General features: G+C 40.5%; 1 protein-coding gene across 2 annotated transcripts in view; it reads left to right on the forward strand.

The window, feature by feature from the left end:
* LOC111953045 (semaphorin-3E-like) overlaps positions 1-24395 on the forward strand; it is a 55700-nt gene that overhangs the window by 25876 nt on the left and 5429 nt on the right. The window contains exons 3-7 of one of the 2 annotated variants that reach the window (XM_023972131.2): positions 7139-7280; positions 19632-19691; positions 20264-20383; positions 21414-21507; positions 22167-22283. In XM_023972131.2, coding sequence (XP_023827899.2) covers positions 7139-7280; positions 19632-19691; positions 20264-20383; positions 21414-21507; positions 22167-22283 — 533 coding nt within the window. Of the gene's footprint in view, positions 1-7126; positions 7281-19631; positions 19692-20263; positions 20384-21413; positions 21508-22166; positions 22284-24395 lie in introns of those variants that run through there. The other variant, XM_070435217.1, reaches the window with a different exon arrangement.

Below are 24395 nucleotides of genomic sequence, written 5' to 3' on the forward strand. Positions count from 1 at the left end.
TCAATCTCATTATTAAGGACTTTTGATTTGGTCCAGTGATGTGTTAACTTCCTCATATCCCCAGAGTGCCCATTTTTATTTATTTATAAACTTGTATTTTCCCAATGGTGCCACGAGTACAAACATTTTCTCACAAACAGGAAGATTTTCTTTTACATGACAAATAAAACAAGAAGAGTTCAAATAACCACAAGGCACAACCTCGACACCACAATTTCAACAAATAAACCACCTCAATCAATCGAAACAACTGTAATCCTCAATGAATTCATTCAACACCAGTCTTAAACTGTTCCAGTGGCACCAGTGAATCAATAATTATGTAGGTTATTCCTACAATTTTGGGCATTAAAACTAAAGGAGGATTTACCTAAAGACCAGATGGACCTCAAGAGTTTACCAATCATGCGAGCGGGTTTGGTAGCTCATTCTGTTATACGTTAGCAAGGAGGTTAGGTAAGTTGGAAGCTTGTGTAGTAGGGCTTTGTAAACAAAAAGGGAGTAATGAAGTGATCTACGGGACTTTAATGAGGACCAGTCAACCTCTTGATACAGGATGCAGTGGTGAGTATTAAAACTGTCACCTGTGATAAAGTGAAGCGCCCTATGGTAGATGGCATCCAACGGTTTAAGTGTAGTGGCTGCTGCAATCTGATAAATAGTGTCACCATAGTTAAGAACTGTCAGGAAAGTTGACTGTATAATCTGCTTCCTGCTATTTAGAGAGAGGCTAAATCTATTTCTAAAAAAGAAGCCCACGTTAAATCTTAGCTCTTTAACTAGCTCATCCACATGTTATTTAATTAATGAACATGAATTGTTTGTCAATTCAAATGCCCAGATACTTATAGGCCGGTACCCGATCGATGGGAGAAGAATCCAATGAGTAAATGTGTAGTTCATCTGAAACATTAGAGAACTAGAGAATTAGAGAACAACATATATTTAGTCTTGCCCAGTGAATGACACGCTCTGTCCTGCTCCACTTCACCTGTCTGTCCTTGTCAGCGTCAGCTGAATCATTACTCATTCCATATGTGTTTCATCTGGAGGTGTGTGTGTGTGAGTCCCACATACGTGTGTTTTCGCATCATGTGTCTGCTCGCGTTAGCATGCGTGCATGTGTGTGTTTGTACACGTGCACGCATTTGAGAGCTGTAACTGGCTGGATTAGATAATTACAGGAAGCGTGTCTGGGCGCTGGCATAACACCACTGCCACATCCCCTCTGTCTCTACCTTAAAGATCCAAGAGCACAAAACACACACACACTGTTTGAGATCAATGATGCTACCAGAACAATCAGACTAATCTCAATCCTAACAGCACCTAGAGATCTAATACCTCTTAAAACAAACCTTAACTCTGCTTGTACCACATAGATCTCTATTGCTAGCACAACCAAGAGACTGGATCTAAAATCTGAAAAATAAACAGAAACTATCTGTCTCTACCAAGATATCTAATCCTATAAAGACACTCTGTCTCCAGATGTAATGCTACTAAAAACAGATGCTGAAATAACAAATAACAGAATCCCCATCCTGAAACACTGGCATTTAGAAAGCCCTGTAGGTGTTTGAAGTAACTTAAACCTTGACATATAACTCCATAGAAGTTGTGTCTGAGGAGATGGTGAGGGTAGCCAGGAGTATTCTCCTCTCCTCAGTGCAAGAGAAAATGGCAGCTCCAATTTGGGAAAGGGAGGAAAACAGAGGGTCTCATTTGATCATATAAATCACCTGTGTGCTAGACTGCTCTGCCTGACACTATGAAGCTTTAGGGGGTTTCCTAACACACTACAGACCCTGTCTCATCCAATTCTGTGCTTCAGGGCCCATGGGAAGTGGCCCTCTCTGGGGTGGTAGCTTCTGGCTCTGGTCCTTCACCTCCAGACCTGGGCTCTAGAGCTGTAGACATGATAGAAGGACCACCTTACGGGTTTGATTAGAGAGAAAATACACAGAGTAAGCAAATGGGGGGGGGCACGGGGGGGCACGGGCACGGGCCTTTGTGTGTGTGTGAACCATGTGTTCAGTCACTATTAAACTTCCCCACCCTAATCAAACTCATGGTCTAGAGACACACTACTTTCACTTTAAGATAAATAAATAACTAAAACTAAGAGATAAAGGCAGAAGGATGATGTTCCCCCTAGTTACTGACCTACTGCCAGTTTGCATTATTCCAAAAATGGTTAAGGTTAGGATTTGTGGACTGTAAGCTGATACTAGATCTGTGCCCAAGGACAGCCGCTACCCAGGGTCAGATAAAGACAACACTTCCGCTTCCTGTCTGATGAAAGGAATTCCTCCCCTCAGGACAGCTGATAGGCTGGGCTGTGAGGATCAAATAACCCTTTCAGCAATCACAACATCTTTCCCAGACATCCAAGTTCTTACCAATGCTCTTCTTATGCTCTTCTGGGAGAAGCTTTGGGATGTTACTAGTGTTCTTTCTGATATATCTTTATCTAGGTCAGAAACTCTGTAATGCAAAATGTATCTTCAAGTTCATATAACATATGATACAACAAAACATTAACCATGTACGAGCTATATTAGCATTAATACCGTAGGTTCTGTCTCTGATTCATCTGGCTTGCATTACTTTGCTTTACTGTAAATGCTGTTGAAAGATTACATTTTTAGTCATTTAGCAGACGCTCTTATCCAGAGCGACTTACAGTAGAGTGCATACATTTTATTACATTTTTTTTTTACATACTGAGACAAGGATATCCCTACCGGCCAAACCCTCCCTACCGGCCAAACCCTCCCTAACCCGGACGACGCTATGCCAATTGTGCAATTGTGCTGCGACAGAGCCTGGGCGCGAACCCAGACACACCACATACGCTGCTGCTACTGTCTATTATCTATCCTGTTGCCTAGTCACTTTACCCTTACCTACAGTACATTTACATTGCTACCTCAATTACCTCACACCCCTGCACATCGACTCGGTACTGGTACTCCCTGTATATAATTGTTTACTCATTGTTATTCGTTATTTACTGTGTATTTATTCCTTGTGTCACTATTCCTAATAATTTAACATTTTTGTATCTTTAACTCTTCATTGTTGGAAAAGGACGTGTAAGTAAGCATTTCACTGTTAGTCTTCAATCATGTCAGGGGTTGCAGGGTAGCCCAGTGGTTAAGAGCATTCAGAGATTAATCGAAAGGTTGCTGGTTTGAATCCCTGAGCCAGCTAGGTGAAAAATCTGTGCAAGGCAATTAACCCGAATTGCTCCTGTAAGTCGCTCTGGAAACCAGTGTCTGTTAAATGACTGAAATGCTTGAGTGAGCTCTTCACTGCCTCTATTAGAGGGGGACTGCCCCCTCCTATTGAAGCCACTGAAGTTGAAGGCTGACCGCAGGCCTTGTTAGTGGAMATCTCCCAAATTTTTGTAAATGAAAAAATGTCAATCTTCATCTTTTTTTGAAGACAATCATGGTAACAATAATTGCTTTTAATATGTATGTCCTTGAACTGATTATTTTAAAATTGCACACAAATGAAGGATAATTTAGTTGCTAATGGCAGCCTGCAGTACCCCGGTCGGCCTTCAACTTGAGTTACACATTGAAGCAGACTGAGTGGCACAGCGGTCTAAGGCACTGCATCGCAGTGCTAGAGGTGTCACTACAGACCTGGGTTCGATCCCGGGCTGTATCACAACCGGCAGTGATTGGGAGTGCCATAGGGTGCCATAAGGCCTGCGCTCAGCCTTCAACTTCAGTGGCTTCAATAGGAGGGGGCAGTCCCCCTCTAATAGAGGCAGTGAAGAGCTCACTCAAGCATTTTAGTCATTTAACAGACACTGGTTTCCAGAGCGACTTACAGGAGCAATTCGGGTAAATTGCCTTGCACAGACCAGTGTGTGTTTTCTACATTGTAGAATAATAGTGAAGACAACAAAACTATGAAATAACACATAGGGAACTTTTGTAAGGAACAATATTTTCCAGTTTACAATATTTTCCAGTTTGGGTACGTAGTGTTCAACAAATCAAAATATATTTGAGATTCTTCAAAGTAGCCACCCTTTGGCTTGATGACAGCTTTACACACTCTTGGCATTCCCTCAACCAGCTCCACCTGTAATGCTTTTCCATCAGTCTTGAAGGAGTTCCCACATATGCTGAGCACTTGTTGGTTGCTTTTCCTTCACACTGCGGTCCAACTCATCCCAAACCATTTCAATTGGGTTCAGGTTGGGTGATTGTGGAGGCCAGGTCATCTGATGCAGCACTCCATCGCTCTCCTTCTTGGTCGAATAGCCCTTACACAGCCTGGAGGTGTGTTGAGTCATTGTCCTGTTGAAAAACAAATGATAGTCCCACAATCGGCAAATCAGATGGGATGGCGTATCGCTGCAAAATGCTGTGGTAGCCATGATGGTTAAGTGTGCCTTGAATTCTAAATAAATCACCGACAGTGTCACCAGCAAAGCACAGCCACACCATCACACTTCATCCTCCATGCTACACGGTTAAGTGTGCCTTTATCTTGGCCATGTCGCAGTTGTAAATGAGCTTGTTCTCAACTAGCCTACCTGGTTAAATAATCACCCGACCTGAACCCAATTGAAATGGTTTGGGATGAGTTGGATGCGGAAATCATCTGTTCACCTACTCTGCGTCTCATAGCGATTGGAACCAATAATCTCAAATTTGGACTCATCAGACGAAGGACAGATTTCCACCGGTCTAATGTCCATTGCTCTTGTTTCTTGGCCCAAGCAAGTCTCTTCTTCTTATTGGTGTTCTTTAGTAGTGGTTTCTGTGCAGCTAATTGACCATGAAGGCCTGATTCACGCAGTTTCCTCAGAACAGTTGATGTTGAGATGTGTCTGTTACTTGAACTTTGTGAAGCATCTATTTGGGCTGCAATGTCTGAATCTGGTAACTCTAATGAACGTATCCTCTGCAGCAGAGGTAACTCTGGGTCTTCCTTTCCTGTGGTGGTCTTCATGAGAGCCAGTTTCATCATAGCGCTTGATGGTTTTTGCAACTACACTTGAAGAAACTTTAAAAGTTCTTGAAATGTTCTGTATTGACTGACCTTCATGTCTGGTTGAAATAATGCCAAGAATGTGCAAAGCTGTCATCAAGGCAAAGGGTGGATACTTTGAAGAATCTCAAATATATTTATAGAATATAGAATCTCAAATCTCAAATATGTAGACAATGATGTAGACAATTACATTGATGGAAGCCACAATATGTCTGCAATATTAAAGCTGATCAACCACCTACAAAACAAACAAAAAAAGAAATTATATATATATAAAAATAAATTATGGTAAATTACGTCCTCCCGTCACCATAATCTTTGGTAGTACTCACAGAGGCTCTATGCAGCAGCAACAACAGGCTCTCTGACGTCATTTCACCTCTCGGTTAACTGTTGGTGTGCTGACCGTGGAAAAAACAGAAATACTTGAAAGGATTGTCTTTGGCAAAATGTCATCCTAAGTTCTGATATTTTTTACTTTGAAATCTGCTGGGTCTCCAATATGATTCCACTCACTTTTTAACTGGGTAGTCTATTTGTTATTCCACTCACTTGTAGCTAGCTGTATAGTCCTTTTTTTGTTGGTCTTGACTCTTGACTAGGAGGCCTGTTCAATAATTTCACAGCAGAATTACCTTTCGTAAGGCTTGCTCTCTAATGTTTCGGTTTGGTTTGCTAACTAGCTAGTGCCGTCATTCAAAATGGCACACAAAGTTTGTAATAACAGAAGCTAATTAGTTATGATTGGCAGCCCTAACGATATATAAAGTTGAGGCAAAAATATTTATCTTTTGATGATGAAAATGTAATATTCAACTTCAAGCTTTACCTGACAAACATGAGGCTTCAGATTTTATTTTAAAGACAATCCCGGAACATGCATGAACCCCATAACCTTTCCCCAGGTGAAGCATCCCAGAATCTGATTGCGCCCTCTCCTGGCAAGGATACATTTTACAGTGCCACCTTCTACATTAGACAAGGACAGTTTTTCTATTTCTCTAGTTCAACAGCAGGTAGCCTGATCATGCAGACTCAGAGGTACATATCCTCAGGCTCTGTATCACCCAGGGTCTTTATCTTGTCATTACATCATTGGTTTTATAGAGGGTTTCATTTGTGGGTATTCATTCAGCACACACACATGTAAGCGACCAGGAGACCCATGAGGCAGCGCACAATTGGCCCAGCGTTGTTCGGGTTAGGGAAAGGATTGGCAGGCCGGGATGTCCTTGTCCCATCGCACTCTAGCAACTCCTGTGATGGGCTGGGCGAATGTACGCTGACTTCAGTCGCCAGTTGTACAGTGTTTCCTCCGACACATTGGTGCGGCTGGCTTCCAGGTTAAGCGAGCAGTGTGTCAAGAAGCAGTGCGGCTCGGCAGTGCCGTGTTTCAGAGGACGCATGGCTCTCGACCTTCGCCTCTACCAAGTCTATACGGGAGTTGCAGCTATGGGACAAGACTGTAACTAATAATTGGATATCACGAAAAAGTTGTAAAAACACACAAAAAAATGCATAAACTGACCAGGTGAATCCAGGTGAAAGGTACAGTAGGATCCCTTATTGATGTCACTTGTTAAATCCACTTCAATCAGTGTAGATGAAAGGGAGATTAAAAGAAGGATTTTTAAGCCTTGAGACAATTGAGACATGGAATGTGTATGTGTGCCACTCACCGGTTTGTGTCAAGAATAAATAGGCAGATAAATATTTGTTTTGTGTTTCGACCTACTGGTTTACCTTTTTTTGTGGCAGCAGGTCACAAATGTTGCTGATGGTATTGCACACTGCGGTATTTCGCCTTACAGATACGGGAGTTTGTCAACAGCAAATTTGATTTTTTTGTGGGTTTGTGCAATTCTATGGTCGTACATTTGGCAGGAGGTTAGAAATTTGGATCTTCGGTTTCCCACCTCATTTTCTCTCTTCTCTCTCTCTCTCTCTCCTCCTCTCTCTCATCTCTCTCTCTCTCTCTCTCTCTCTCTCTCTCTCTCTCTCTCTCTCTCTCTCTCTCTCTCTCTCTCTCTCTCTCTCTCTCTCTCTCTCTCTCATCTCTCTCTCTCTCTCTGCTCTCTCTCTCTCTCTCCTCTCTTACGAACTATGGGAGTTGAACCAGGACGTGGGTGTTCCAGGGACCAGTTCCCTCCCTGCAAACCCAGACCATGATGTTGACAGGCCATAGAGGGCTGTATGTAGGGCTAAAGAACACCCTGTACTCCCTCAGCCTGGAGAGAGTTAACCACCAACACAGAGAGGTAGGCCTGTCTGGTCTGTCTGTCTGTCTGTCTGTCTGTCTGTCTGTCTGTCTGTCTGTCTGTCTGTCTGTCTGTCTGTCTGTCTGTCTGTCTGTCTGTCTGTCTGTGCGTGTGTGTGGAGGTGATTTGAACTCTTGCACCTCCAGGTCAGTAGGTTACCCAAACAGAGTGTATATATTTGTGTATTTATTATGTTACTAAAGTTAGGACACAAAGTCCTTCCATAAAGAGCACAGCTGGACACAGAGAGGAGAGAGATACTGCCATATGCCCAGTCTCCAAGTCCCAACAACATCTCATAGGCTACGTGAAATTGTCTCCATAATGTATTACTAATAGTTCTTCAGCACTATACACACGTGTAATAATAAATATTGGCCAATAGAATCGGTGGGACTGGCTGTCAGATCTGACTGTTTCCCTGAGGTGGATGAAGTAGTAAATAATTGTGTTATAATGAGGTGTTATGAACTTTAGTTCTGTTTAATTACGTTACACGATGACATACAGAGGAGGATAAGTTACAACTGACCATGGAACATATCTGTAATGTAGATTTCTACGTGTAAAATAATGTGATTATTATTGTCCATTTCCTACTGAGTTATATGAGGTCTTATGTTTATTATTATGTTTTAATCTGTTCTCTTGAAATTCCATAGTATCACTGATAATATATTTAATAATATATTTTATGATGATAGAGAGTGATTTGGTGCTGATGTTTTCCATACAAACATGTTGCTGTGTCCTAACTTGACCCTTTAGAATTACAAAGATTCACTATGTTTACTAAACTCTTAGAATTACTGGTGGCTCCAGGAACCCTGGAGATCCTCAATGAACCCCTTGAGTTCTTCAAGGAACCATTGCTAGTAAATGGTTCATTTTTGCACCTTTGGTTAGTTGAGGGGATCTTGGAGGAACCTATTTCGTATTTGGTATTTTATTAGGATCCCCAATAGCTGTTGCAAAAGCAGCAGTTACTCTACCTAGGGTCCACACAAAACATGAAACATGATACAGAACATCAATAAACAAGAACAGCTCAAGGATAGAACTACATTTTTTTTTTAAGGCAAACGTAGCCTACATATCAATGCATACACACAAACTATCTAGGTCAAAGGGGGGAGAGGCGTTGTGCCTTGATGTGTTGCTTTGTCTGTTCTTTGAAACCAGGTTTGCTGTTTATGTGAGCAATATGAGATGGAAGTTCCTTGCAATAAGGGCTCTATATAATAATGTATGCTTCCTTAAATTTGTTTTGGATTTGGGGACTGTGAAAAGACCCCTGGTGGCATGTCTGGTGGGTTAGGCGTGTTTGTCAGAGCTGTGTGTAAGTTGACTGCAAACAATTTGGGATTTCCAACACATGAATGTTTCTTATAAAAAKAAGAAATGATGCAGTCAGTCTCTCCTCAACTCTTAGCCAAGAGTGACTGGCATGCATAGTATTTATATCAGCCCTCTGATTACAATGAAGAGAAAAACGTGTCGCTCTGTTCTGGGCTAGCTGCAGTTTAACTAGGTCTTTCCTTGCAGCACTGGACCACAYGACTGGACAATAATCAAGATTAGACAAAACTAGAGCCTGCAGATCTTGCTTTTTGGAGTGTGGTGTCAAAAAAGCAGAGCATCTCTTTATTACGAACAGACCTCTCCCCATCTTTACAACCATTGAATCTATATGTTTTGACCATGACAGTTTAAAATCTAAGTTAACGCCAAGTAATTTAATCTCCATAACTTGTTCAACAGCCACACCATTCATTACCAGATTCAGCTGAGGTCTAGAACTTAATAAGGAATGATTTGTACCAAATACAATGCTCTTATAATTATAGATGTTCAGGACCAGTTTATTACCGGCCACCCATTCCAAAACAGACTGCAACTCTTTGTTAAGGGTTTCAGTGACTTCATTAGCTGTGGTTGCTGATGCGTATATGGTTGAATCGTCACCATACATGGACAGACATGCATTGTTTAATGCCAGTGGCAGGTCATTGGTAAAAATAGAAAAGAGTAGAGGGCCTAGAGAGCTGCCGTGCGGTACACCACACTTTACATGTTGGACAATAGAGAAGCTTCCACTAAAGAAAACCCTTTGAGTTCTATTAGATACCGTATATAGCTCTGAATCCAGAATATGGCAGAGGTTGACAAGCCATAGCACATACGTTTTTTTCAACAACATGTTATGGTCAATAATTTCTAAGGCTGCACTGAAATCTAACTGTACCGCTTCCACATTCTTCTTATTATCAATTTCTTTCAACCAATCATCAGTAATTTGAGTCAGTGAGGTACATGTTGAGTGCACTTCTCTATGAGCATGCTGAAAGTCTGTTGTTAATTTGTTTACAGAAAAATAGCATTGTATTTGGTCAAACACAATTTTTTCCAACAGTTTGCTAAGAGCTGGCAGCAAGCTTATAGGTCTGCTGTTAGAACCAGTAAAGACTGCTTTACCGCTCTTGGGTAGCATAATTATTTTGGCTTCCCTCCAGGCCTGAGGACAAAGACTTTCCTCTAGGCTCAGATTAAAAATATGACAGATAGGAGTGGCTATAGAGTCAGCTACCATACTCAGTCGCTTTCCATCTAAGTTGTCAATGCCGGAGGTTTGTCATTATTGATCGATAACAATCATCTTTCCACCTCTCCCACACTAACTTTACAAAATTCAAACGTGCAATGCTTTTCTTTCATTAWTAGTTTTTTATGCATGAAAACAATTGCTCACTGTTCGTTGTTGGCATTTCCTGCCTATGTTTGCCCACTTTGCCAATGAAGTAATCATAAAAAAATGTGGCAATATCATGTGGTTGTGTGATGAATAAGTCATCTGATTCGATGAAAGATGGAGTTGAATTTGTCTTTCTACCCATAATTTCATTTAAAGTACTCCAAAGTTTTTTTCCATCATTCTTTATATCATTGATCTTGGCTTCATAATACATTTTCTTCTTATTTCTTTTGAGTTTAGTTACATCATTTCTCAATTTGCAGTAAGTCAGACAGTCTGATGTGCAGCCAGTCTTAATAGCCACTCCTTTTTCCCCATTTCATTCAACCATGCAGTATTTCAATTCCTCATCAATCCAYGGAGCCTTAACAGTTCTAACAGTMAGTTTCTTAAACTTCTTGTGGCTGCAGGGGCAGTATTGAGTAGCTTGGATGAAAGGTGCACAGAGGTGCCCAGAGTAAACGGCCTGCTCCTCAGTCATAGTTGCTAATATTTGACATATAAGAGTATTTATTGGATAGAAAACACTCTGAAGTTTCTAAAACTGTTTTGAATTAATCTGTGAGTATAACAGAACTCATATGGCAGGCAAAAAACCTGAGAAGTTCCACTTCCTGTTTGGATTTTTCTGGGGTGGGCAAATTTTCAACCAAGCTCTCATTGATTACAGCGAGATATGGATGAGTTTGTCACTTCTACGGCTTCCACTAGATGCAACAGTCAATAGAACTTTGTCTGATGACTCTAATGTGAAGAGGGGCCGAAGGAGACAGGAATTAGTCACCACTCGCGACGCGACCTGACCATGCTTTGACCACGACGCGTTCAAATGATAGCAGCTCCGTTCCATCGCTCAACTGAAGTCAATCTAATCTTCCGGTTGGAACGTTATTCAAGATGTATGTTAACAACATTCTAAAGATTGATTCATGACATTCGGTTGACATGTTTCTACTGACTGTTACGGAACTTTTGGACATTTCGTCACGTTATAGTCGGACTTATAGTGACTTTGGAAATGTTTACCAAAACGTGCTAACCAAAAGTAGCTAATTGGACATTAAATAACGGACATTATCGAACAAAAAAATCAAGCAGTTATTTGGACCTGGGATTCCTAGGACTGCATTCTGATGAAGTTCATCAAAGGTAAGAAAACATGTATCATGTATTTTCTGGTTTCTGTTGACATCCAAAATGGCTGCTAATTTTATTAATTTCTGAGCAGCGCCGTCTCAGATTATTGCATAGGTTGCTTTTCCGTAAAGTTTTTTTGAAGTATCTGACACAGGCGGTTTTGCCATTAGGAGAGGTATATCTATAATGCTATGTGTATAACTTGGTATATCATTATACATTTGATGAGTATTTCTGTGAAACCGAGTGGGCTGATGCAAAATACTTGATGTTTTTGGGAACTGAGTGAAATAACGCCGCCACAGATGTAAACTCAGAGGTTTTTGATGAGTGATAAGTATGAAACTTTTCAAACAAAACTATGATGTATTGTGTAACATTGAAGTCTATTGCAGTGTCATCTAGACTGAAGATAATCAATAGGTTAGGTGATAAATTTTATCTCTATTTCTGCCTTTTTGTGATGCTGTATGATTTCGTGGAAGAACATGGCTGTTGCTTATTGTGGTTTGGTGGTGACCTAACATAATCGTTTGTAATGCTTCCGCTGAAAAGCATATTTGAAATTGGACACTTTGGTGGGATTACCAACAAGATTACCTTTAAAATGATATAAGACACATGTATGTTTGAGGAATTTTAATTATGAGATTTCTGTTGTTTGAATTTGGCGCCCTGCACTTTCACTGGCTGTTGTCATATCGATCCCGGTAGCAGTCAATATTTAGGTCCCCAAGAACGTAGACCTCTCTGTTTACATCACATACATCATCAAGCATTTCACACATATTAGTTAGTTAGTTACATACCTAAAATAACTTCAAACTCAACTCTGAACCTCGAAGCCAGTTCCACTGCTTTTTTTCATTGTTTCCCTTTAATCAGGGACTGATTTAGATCTGTGACACCAGGTGTGTGCATTTAATTATCAGATATTAAATGAAACCAGCAGGCTCCGGACACCATAGAGTAAGAGTGAAATACCCCTGCTATAATGTATTAATTAAARGAAAATTACACCCCAAAACTATCTTTTGATATTTGTTTCATTAGTCCATTGTTGACATAGTCCCAAAATGTTTTGCTTGTCAGCAATCAAGTTTTCAAGATATGYAGTGTTCAAAATACAGATATSGTACCATGATGATGCAAAACACAGCATCATATGATGAAATTTGCATCATACATGGATGATTTCTGTAATTTGAAAGTTACATATCTTGAAAGCTTGATAGCTGACAACAAAATATTTGGGAATATGTCTATCTTTTCAGACCCAGGAAAGGTCTGAAAATAGCCCACATTAAAACAGTACCAGTCAAAAGTTTGGACAGACCTACTMATTTAAGGGTTTTTCTTTATTTTGCAGCAGGTCTGATTCACACAGTCTCCTCTGAACAGTTGATGTTGAGATGTGTCTGTTACTTGAACTCTGTGAAGCATTTATTTGGGCTGCAATTTTTGAGAATGGTAACTCTAATGAACTTATCCTCGGTGGCAGAGGTACCTCTGGGTCTTCCTTTCCTGTGGCTGTCCCCAGGAGAGCCAATTTCATCATAGCGCTTGATGGTTTTTGTGACTGCACTTGAAGAAACATTCTAAATTCTTGACATTTTCCGCATTGAATGACCTTCATGTCTTAAAGTAAGGATGGACTGTCGTTTCTCTATGCTTATTTGAGCTGTTCTTGCCATAATATGGACTTGGTCTTTAAACTTCTGTATACCACCCCTACCTTGTCACAACACAACTGATTGGCTGAAATGCATTAAGAAGGAAAGAAATTCCACAAATGAACTTTTAACAAGGCACACCTGTTAATTGAAATGCATTCCAGGTGACTACCTCATGAAGATGGTTGAGAGAATGCCAAGAGTGTGCAAAGCTGTCATAAAAAGCAAAGGGCGGCTACTTTGAAGAATCTAAAATCTAAAATCTATTTTGATTTGTTTAACACTTTTTGGGTTGTTTTTCATAGTTTAGATGTCTTCATTATTATTCTACAATGTAGAAAATAGTAAAAGTAAAGAAAAACCCTTGAATGAGTAGGTATGTCCAAACKTTTGACTGGTACTGTACATGTGACCGTTTCAGGAAACTAGGCGTATGTCGCGGGTCACTACYTCACAGGAGAGCCGTTTGAACGTAAACTTCTTTTTTTAATCAAAATGCGTTTTTTGGGCAGAAATGCCTTCTGGAACATGTGAACTATCACGTGCCTTAATAATAAACTTGCATACCATTTGTAAATACGAATTCAATTAAATTACAAGCCTAGTTGGTTTAGCCTAGTAGCCATGGTTGGCTGAGATAATGAGTGGGCTTGACATGCCGAGAGATGATAGCATATAGCACGCTTCTGTCTATTTGAGCTAGTCAGTACAGTGGTTGCCAACTAAACGTTTTGAGATTATGCTGCAGGATTTAGAGGTAATTTGTTGTTTAGTACAGTACCCTGCGTCACTGCTTCATTGCTCCAGACCAGCGCAAGGGAAGTTAAAGCACTGATGGTGCTTTTGGGTCCCAAGGCGCTAATGTGTCTCTAACTGACAATGAATGGGCAACATAAACCAAATAGAATGATAATTGTGCACAACTTCAAAATTGCATTTCAATGAACTGAATGAGGAGGATGAAGAATGTGATTGAATTTAGAACAATAGTGTAAGAATTGCTATTCCTCTGTCCTGCATGCACACACCCGGAAAAATACACTTATTTTTGTTTCTACTTGTCAGTATTACTTACTAAAATTGTTGTTACACTAAGGTTTTTATTCTAAGAGAAACGAAAATGTTCAATTATATTCTATGATATTCTTAAGATATATGTGTTGACTGAATATAAGCAAGTGATGTCTGCTAAATAATCAAGTTGATGGTGCAGTCATATAGCCTCGGCACCTACATAAAGCTGAGCGACTCACTCATTCATGGCTTTGGATCAAAACAAATAAGTAATTCTTTCTGATAGTCTTTAACAAAGTAATGTTTTGGTTATCCTGACCTGGACACCATGCCCATTATGAGCTATTAGCAGGACAATAGGCTCTTGCCAACTCCTCTCTGTATCTTGATACCTTGTGCAARGCAATTGATCAGCATTAAAAACTTTGGTGCTGGAGCCTCCCGAGTGGCACAGCGGTCTAAGAAACTGCATCACATTGCAAACTACGTTGCTACAGATGCTGGTTTGATGCTCATGCCGGATGTGACCGGGATAGATAACAAACTGAATTTATTTACAAATTAGTAAGAATGTCTCACCCTATGTTCAAGAATGGCCTTTTTCCTCGCTCACTTTATGTTATCTCCGTTTGGGTATTGTTATCTCCATTTGGGTATTGGTTAGACTACAATTAGGGTGTGGAAATGTTAGGATTATTTTGCTCTTACTGTAGTACTGTAGCCTACTCCTGACGGGTCTCGTTGTACAGCGCTATTATTGGCTATTTGCAGGACAATAGACTCTTACCAAGAGGGAGGGTAGGGGGAGAATTGTATCGACAAATKTATTTCTTAGTTAGGTTGGCTATATCACAACAGGCCGTGATTGGGAGTCCCTTTGGGCGTCGTCCAGGTTTGGCCGGTGTAGGCCATCATTGTAAATAAGAATTTATTCTTAACTAACTTACCTAGTTAAATGAAGGTCAAATTGTAAAGCGCCATATTTTCCTAACGGAAACCCTGAGAGTTTTGTTTTTCGTCTTTCTTGGAATATTAATAAAATTAATTAAGCTACAAAATTTCWAAATTTCTTACAAAAAAAGGTTTTATGAGCCGACGGTGGGCTTTTAGTTTCTCTCCCTCTAAAAACAGAAATAAATAATTATAAATAACAAACTGGCTTTATTTAGAAATTAGTAAGAATGTCTCACCTCATGTTCAAGAATGGCCTTTTTTTCGCTCACTTTCAGTCATTTGAAAACTAAATAATCTCCAAAATATCGTTATTTTTTAGACAAGCCGTAGAAAGTTGGTAGCAATTTCAGTTTAATCCACCAGAAAAGACAGAACAAATAAAACAACAAATATTGTCGTTATACTCAAGTATACTAATTGATTAAAAAAATGGTTATCAATTGGAACCTTTAACATGTGGAAGGGGRAAAAAATATTATTATTATTATTAACCCTGTTAACACATTAACCCTGTTCACAAGTGTAGCAGGCTGTGAATTCTGCAAACAACGTTTCTAGGATGGGCTATTAGCAGGACAATATATATTRGTCATATTGTTCATGGCTCCTGAGTGGCACAGTGGCACTAGTGAGTCTCACTAGTGTTCAGTAATGGGGTGCTGTTAAAAGTGGTGTRGGTCTTATTTATTTAAAAAGCTTATTGAAGTTAGAAGCTATAGTATTTTAAGCAATAGGCCAAATCAAATCAAATGTATTTATAAAGCCCTTACATCAGCTGATATCTCAAAGTGCTGTACAGAAACCCAGCCTAAAACACAAGCAATGCAGGTGTAGAAGCACGGTGGCTAGGAAAAACTCCCTAGAAAGGCCAGAACCTAGGAAGAAACCTAAAGAGGAMCCAGGCTATGAGGGGTGGCCAGTCCTCTTCTGGCTGTGCCAGGTGGATATTATAACAGCACATGGCCAAGATGTTCAAATGTTCAAAGATGACCAGCAGGGTCAAATAATAATAATAAAGTCTACCCGCTGTGGTCAACTATTTCAGCACTGTTTCACACTGCTCTGATACAAGCATGGGGACTGGTCTTGATAAATCAATGAGATTTTAATTTTTTTATCCCCGTTTGGGTGTCTTTATCTCCGTTTGGGTATTGGTTAGGGTGTTGAAATGTTATGCTCTTAGTACTGTAGCCTACTCCCGACCGTCACGTTGTAYAGCGTCATGTTGAAGGTTATCATATGCTTCTCAAAGATGCCCTCTGCTTGTCAAACTAGCACTAACTAGCATTAATGTAACAATGGCTGACAATTAAATAACATGCCATAGAATTCTGCGGTAGCCGGCAAGGTGTGCTGCAGTATGACAAAACTTTTACAGGAAGAACCACTGTATGTCTAGGTAATCCTGTCTAACGCAGATTTTTTTTTAAATGCATCGTGTATTAAAACTGCATAAGTGTTGCTCTCCACTTTCTGGAGGACTGAGTTTTGAGATCAGTGGAATTCGAGTATGCTAGCTAAAGAGATTGAGAAAACACCTGTCTCCAGATTACATCTTCAACCTAAGGGCAACCATGGTATTCGACAGGAGACGTGTCCAACCATGAAATTTAATGCGGGTAAAATARTCTAGCTAGCTACATTTTCAGATATTACACGTTTCAAATTTTTACAGAAAGAGCCATTTGCTTGGCTAGCTATAGCCTAATATTAGCTAGCCAACATTGAACCTGGTTGATTAGCTACCTGCAGATTCAGGCAGGTTAGTAACGTCATGAGTTGTGATTATGGTTCATTGTTTACCTAGCTAGGTAGCTAACTTTACATGTATGACCTTATTATTCGTATCYCAGAGCTATTTGCTTGGCTAGCTATAGCCTAATGTTAACTAGCTAACATTGAACCTGGTTAGTTAGCTACTTGCAGATTCATGCAGGGTAGTAACGTCATGAGTTGTGATTATGGATCATTATTTACCTAGCTAGCTAAAGCGTTAGCTGGCTGGCTCGCTAACTAACGTTACATGTATGACCTTATTATTTGTATCTCAGAGCTATTTGCTTGGCTAGCTATAGCCTAATGTTAGCTAGCTATCATTGAACCTGGTTGGTTAGGTACCTGCAGTTTCATGCAGGGTAGTAACGTCATGAGTTGTGATTATGGTTCATTGTTTACCTAACTAGCTAGCTAGCTACATGTCTTAACAAAAGACTCCACTAAACAAGTAACCATTTCGGGTGCATTTGTAAATTCAGTCTGGCCATCTACTCTGATTTCAGAGCACTCTCGTCTGAGTGTGCCAGAGAGCGCAGAATAACTGATGAATTTACGAACGCTCAACACCGTTGAATATGTCAAGTGTCAGTAAACTAATCGGCCAGAGCATCCGGTTTGCGCTCTGAACTCGAAACGCTCTGAATTCACAAATGGACAATCACAAAGTCCCTGTGGCACCTGACCACACGACTGAACAGTAGTCGAGGTGCGACAAAACTAGAGCCTGTAGGACCTGTCTTGTTGATTGTGCTGTAGGTAGAGCTTTATTATGGACTGATTTCTCCCCACCTTAGCTACTGTTTTATCAATATGTTTTGACCATGACAGTTTACAATCCAGGGATACTCCGAGCAGTTTAGTCACCATAACTTACTTAATTGACACATTATTTATTACAGCATATAAATGAGGTTTAGGGTTTAGTGACTTATTTGTCCCAAATACAATGCTTTTAGTTTTGAAATATTTAGGACTAACTTATTCCTTGCCACCCATTCTGAAGCTAACTGCAGCTCTTTGTTAAGTGTTGCAGTCATTTCAGTCACTGTAGTAGATGATGTGTATAGTGTTGAGTCATTCGCATACATAGATACACTGGATTTACTCAAAGCCAGTGGCATGTTGATAGTAAAGGTTGAAAAAAGTAAGGGGCCTAGACAGCTGCCCTTGGGAATTCTTAATTTTACCTGTATTATGTTGGAGAGGCTTCTATTAAAGAACACCCTTTGTGTTCTGTTAGATAGGTAACTCTCGATCCACAATATAGCAGGGGATGTAAAGACATAACACATACTTTTTTCCAGCAGCAGACTATGATCGATAATGTCAAAAGCTGCACTGAAGTCTAACAAAACAGCAGCCACAATCTTTTTATCATCAATTTGTGTAAGTGCTGTGCTTGTTGAATGCCCTTCCCTATAAGCGTGCTGAAAGTATGTTGTCAATTTGTTTTCTGTAAAATAGCATTGTGTCTGGTCAAACACAATTTTTTCCAAAACTTTACTAAGGGTTGGTAAAACGCTGATTGGTTGGCAATTTGAGCCAGTTAAGGGGGCTTTACTAATCTTAGAAAGCGGAATGACTTTTGCTCCCCTCCAGGCCTGTGGGCACACACTTTCTAGTTGGCTTAAATGTAAGTTATGGTAAATAGGAGTGGCAATATCGTCCGCTATTATCCTCAATAATTTTCAATCTTAGTTGTCAGACGTTGGTGGCTTGTCATTATTAATAGTATGCATGCCAGTCTCTCTCGGCTGAGAGTTGAGGAAAGACTGACTGCGTCACTTCTTGTTTTTATAAGAAACATTGATGTGTAGGAAAATTCCAAATTGTTTGCATAGTCAACTTATACACAGCACTGACACACACTTACCCCACCAGACATGCCTCCGGGTTTTTTTTAACAGTCCTCAGGTCCAGAACAAATGAATGGAAATATACAGTATTATACAGAGACATGAGTGCATGGAACTCTCTTCCATCTTATATAGTGCAAGTGAACAGCTAACCTGGTTTAAAAAAACAGATAAAGCAACACCTCACGGCACARCGCCTCTCCCCATGTGACCTACTTGTTGTGTGTATGTACTGACATGTGTGTCTAACTGATAGATGAGCACATACACACACATTACACGTTCATGTTTTTAAATGTACTATGTAAATTGTAAAGTATTTTTTTTGTCTGTGATGTATTTTTCGTTAGCTGTCACCATTGGCATTGGCTAATGGGGATCCTAATAATTCAAATCAAATCAACAATGGACTAATGAAACAAACACAAAGTTAGATTTCCTTTAATGTAGTAACGGGTTCCTGGAGGAACCTTGGACTGGAGGCATGGCTTAGTAGGGGCCTGGCTTTTAGATGTCTTTTTTTGTGCCACCCTTTCAAGTAAATGTCATTCCTGTTCATCTGTTCTGTTCTATTGTCATCACATGTTAAGGTTGAACACTGATAGTTTTGTAGCTTCACTGAGACTTACAGAGGGGAATGAGTTCCTCAAGAGCCTATGCAAATCCCAAAGTTGAAATAGTTACCACTGTATTACTATATGTAATCAGCATTGTTTATATAGGGAAATTGACATTTGCAGTGTACGAACTTAACATGATGAACAAGAATGACATTTACTCTAACGGGTGCCCAAAAATAACTATCTGAAAACCCCGCCTCCAGTAAGCCACGCTGCCACCTCTGCAATATATTATTAAAAAGGTACTAAATTGAACCCCTCCCATCCCATAAAGGTTCCTCAAAGTGTTCATTGAAGACTCTTTTCAGAAGGGTTCCTCGAGGAACCTTTTTGAGCAGTTTTTAGAACCCTAAAGGCAGGGTAGCTTTAATTCTAAGAATGTAGTTCAGACACTTTATAATGGTTATGRAGACCTTTTGTGGTTCAGTCCACCCATAAACAAACATTAATTACAGGATGTTATTACACAATCTCACTAATTAAACAGACAGAAAGTGTGCATGTGTGAGTGTGTGTTTGCATGTCCGTATGCATGTGTTAGTGTCTTATTTATTGTCATCTCTCATCAGATTGACTGGGCCAGCTCTGAGTCGCAGGTAGAAGAATGTTTGATGAAGGGTAAAGAGAAGGTAACAGAATCTGCTCATTCTACATCTACATCTGTCATAGTTTACCCTACATATATGCAGTGTCCAATATCTGTCTTGCCTACTACTTACTGATACTACATACTGTGTGCTATTCATACTACATACTATTTAGAACGCACTGTTTTGCAAAAATGTATGCAGTAACAATAAATATCAAAATACTAGGCTCACCCATACTGAGAATGCGACATCTAATGAGGATTTGCGTTGTTTCCCGCSATTTGCGCATTTTGGTACAGCAKAGCCTCATGATTATCAGCTGATTATCAGCTGTGTTAAACACATGGTTCTGAAAAGACAATTATCTTCCTCAATAGCGTGAAAGGAATTTGTACCACATAAAATCCCGAAATTAGTATGATATCTTGACATTTAAAGCATACTCATAAAAAATATATTAATAATGACATACTGTACTATAAAATGTKCTATTTTCGCATACCTAATCAGCCTACAATTTAAAATGCAAGTACAGATATTCGGACACGGCCATACACTTCAASTTACCTACCTAACCTAACATCCCCTCTCCCTCTCCCCCTCCCCTACAGCCAGAGTGTGCTAACTACATCAAGGTGTTGCAGCAGTTTAACACAACCCATCTGTTGGCCTGTGGAACAGGAGCATTTAACCCTCTCTGTGTCACCATCAGGGTGGGACACGCAGGACAGGTGAGCAGGGATGGRATTTTTTTCCTTGGAGTTATTGCAAATAAGGTTGATATGCGAACATATAGAAGGAAGGACATGCTGCTGTCTTGGCTCAGTCTCGTCATCTGTTCTTTAGACACAGGCAGTCTTTCCTGAATGAGCTGTAAAAATCTCAACACGCCCAATGGGCAATTTATGTTTCCTCAGAGAGAGACAGGGAGTTTGTTTATTCATCTGAAGGAGATACACACAGAGACACAAGGTGTGACATTATTGATGTTTGTGTGTCCTTTGAGAGAGAAAGGGAGAGAGGAGAGAGGGGGAGGAGAAGAGAAAGAGGAAGTTGGTACTGATAGTTAGTTTGTGTCCTCTGAGTGAGAGAGAGAGAGGGAATGTGTTTGTCTGGATTGTAAATTAGTTTAATTTATATCATCCCCTGTCTGTCTGAGAGGACCTGTGACAACAGCACCAGCAGGGAAAACAAACCAGTCTCCCACAAGACTTCAGTCAGAATAAAGAACAGAACATGCTATGGCTAAGGTCAAGCTCAGGGATGTCCGTGTGTCACTACACCAAATACCTCTGTTTCGTACTGCTAATTATCTGAAGACTCTTGTCACTTCCTTGCCATTCAGAGTGTCTAAAGACTTGTATCTGTGATGACTCAAAAGCAGCTTTATCTCGTGACTGTTTGATAATGGTAACACAGGGGTGTCAATAGTTAATAGAGACGAGCAATCCTGACTGCCACTGTGACCAGCCTGAGACACCCCCCCGTTTGCTGAGAGGTGCTTCTAATAACGGTTGCTAGATGTTGGAACATATCGTGACACTCACACCTCACCATTGTCAAAGCCCCCCACTCTCTTCATTGTCCCTGCTTTATATACTGTTAATTTACTTGTTTATATGTGACACTATGATTAATATATATTTTTTTACATTTGATCACACCAATACGTACTCGGAAACAGGCCATTTTACGAAGTGTGTGTGCATGTGCGAGCGAGCATGAGTGTTTGTGTTCTCACTGATACGTTTTTGTCCCCAGGCCAGACAGTTTGAGCTGGAGGAGCAGAGTGTAGAGAGTGGCCGAGGGAGATGTCCCTATGACCACAACAGCCCCGTAACCTCCACCCTGGACAGTAAGAAGACCACACACTACAAGACATTATCACTTCTGTTGTTTCACTTTCTACCTTCTTGTATGTTTCATAATATGTTATTTTCTCAATAACTCTCTGTCTCAGGCACACTTAACCCTAACCCTATTAGAAGACTGATACTCTAGTAGAATTGCTGTTATTGAGTATATTGCACAGTGCTTAGAGCAGCGTTTCCCAAACTGGGTCCTGGGGACCCCAAGGSGTGCACGTTTCAGCTTTTGCCCTAGCACTACACAGCTGATTCAAATKATGAACTCCTCATCAAGCTTGGATTATTTGAACAACTGTGTACTAGGGCAAAAACCAAACGTGTTTGGGAAACGGTGGCTTAGAGGCAGGTTTAGTTTTAGCACAATGCTGCCACCGTGTGGAAATAACTCATTATAAATCCGTTATTTTCAGATTGCGATAACTAACCAAACAAAAAATTACCAAACATAATTTGCAATTGATTATAATTTTGTTATTAATTTAATTTAATGTGTGAAAAATTAGGTGTTAACGGATGAAACATCTGGTTTATTATGGTTCTCTCTCTCTGTGTGTGTGTGTGTGTGTGTGTGTGTGTGTGTGTGTGTGTGTGTGTGTGTGTGTGTGTGTGTGTGTGTGTGTGTTGTGTGTGTCTGTGTGTGTGTTAGGAGGAGAGCTGTATATTGGCCTGTATACAGACTACTGGGAAAATGATGCAGCTCTGTGTCGACTGAACAACCAAAGCTACACACGCACTGAGAGAGACAACAGACAACAGCTCAACGGTCAGGAATCTCATTATTACTTTCTGTTTGATCTCTGGTACTCACCCACACTTACAGTGCCTTCAGGAAGTATTCATACCCCTTGACTTATTCCACATTTTGTTGTGTTACAGCCTGAATTCAAAAGAGTAAAAAAAWAATTATAATCTCACCCATCTACACACAATCCCATAACGACATAGTGAAAATATGTTTTTAGGCATTTGGTTACTCTAGTAATTAAACCTTGAGTATCTGAAGCCCGTGGATATGGATAGTCATTCTTTACCCCGGCCTTACATCTGGTGACAGCGGTGGTTCTTTCAAGACTGGAAGCTAACGAACTCCGCCGGGTTTTGGACTTTCTTAACTGCATTTGGAGCTGATTCGGAGCTTCTCCCTATCTAGCTTGTCGATGTACTGGAGTTTCCCGACCTGGTTGGGGGTTCTGTGCTAAAGAGTTTCATTGTGAGTGACATCAGCAATGCTTATGACAGCAGGACTTCAACATAGGTTACTGCGACTACTTCAAGCAACATGAGACCCCTGTGCCTGTATTTTGTCTTCCAATGTTTTTATTGAAAAGTATCATGTTGGACATTGTTTTGTCCATTGTCCACATGCCAGTTTTGCTAGCTAATGTTAGATGACCATCTGTGTGTGTTAGTTAGCTAGCWGGCTAGATAGTAGCTAGCTTTACCTCACAAGTTCTGGACAGGAGGAGTTCGTACATGCGGAGAACATKTTTTCTCTGTCATCTCTGCCTGTGTACATGTACATACTTTCCCCCCATTTTGTGCTGCTGAGGCTGTGGGTGACTCAGGCACATTGTGGGACTAGCTAACTGTGGATGGTGTCATTTGGGGAAAGGAAGAGATCGAAGAGGAGACATTCGGTGGTGTACCTGTGGGGCCTTTTGCCGAGGCATTGCAGGCTTGGCCAGTGAATGGGGATGACTGCTGTGGAGCAAGAGGTGCCTAGATCACTACGGCGATGGTAGCACACTAYAACATGGGCCTACCAACAACATCCAGGCCACCTGACCTACTRGTCATCATTGACTCATTGAGTGGGCATGGACCTGAAGGAACACACACATTAGCTTCAAAAAAAGAAAGAAGATMATTTCGTACTGTGCTGTTGTGCTACTTGCTGTTAATATTCTAGTCAGGCCTACATGTCATCTAAATGTTGTRGCGATATTGTTGCATGTTGCATTTAGAGAGACTCTACGTTTCTTTTGCAAAGGGAGTACCGTGGGACCGTAATTGGAGGATTTTCATTTTTATACCAGATGATGGGGCTCTGGGGTATAAAGATGAGGGGTTGCTGGGGTAGCTCTAGTTTAGAGTTTGGTGCCAGCTCTTAGGTCATATTATTTATTCTTCATGTCATTTGTCCCCTGAAGTTGTTTGGTTGCTCTAATAATTAAACCTTGAGTAATATCTGAAGTTGCAGTGTCCATGGATAATCATTCTTTACACTAGTTAGCATTGGCTCACGAAACTACCTCTAACTTCCATCATACTGCACACAGAGACATAAAAATGGTATCCATACGACTTCATCTGACTCTGGGTAGGTAGAAAAATGGCTTCATTGCCAGAATCTCGTGTATCTCTTCTAACGGGATACATTAGGACTGTGACAATGAAGCCCTTTATCTACTTCCCAGAGTCAGATGTAGACTTTACCGTGAAATGCTTACTTATAAGCCCTTAACCAACAGTGCAGTTCAAGAAGAAGAAAACATTTACCAAGTAGGCTRAAATAAAAAGTAATAAGAAAAAGTAACACAATAAGAAAAACAATGACGAGGCTATATACAGGGGGCACCGGTACTGAGTCAGTGTGCAGGGGTACAGGCTAGTTGAGGTAATCTGTACATGTAGGTGGGGGCGAAGTGACTATGCATAGGTAACAAACAAACAGCGAGTAGAAGCAGTGTACAAGAGGGGGGGGTGTCAATGTAAATTGTCCGGTGGCGATTTTTATGAAGTGTTCAGCAGTCTAATGGCTTGGGGGTAGAAGCTGTTGAGGAGCCCTTTGGTCCTAGACTTGGCGCTCCGGTACTGCTTGCCGTGCGGTAGCAGAGAAAACAGTCTATAACTTGGGTGACTGGAGTCTCTGACA

The sequence above is a fragment of the Salvelinus sp. IW2-2015 genome, linkage group LG26, assembly GCF_002910315.2.
Source record: "Salvelinus sp. IW2-2015 linkage group LG26, ASM291031v2, whole genome shotgun sequence".
Lineage (NCBI taxonomy): Eukaryota > Metazoa > Chordata > Actinopteri > Salmoniformes > Salmonidae > Salvelinus > Salvelinus sp. IW2-2015.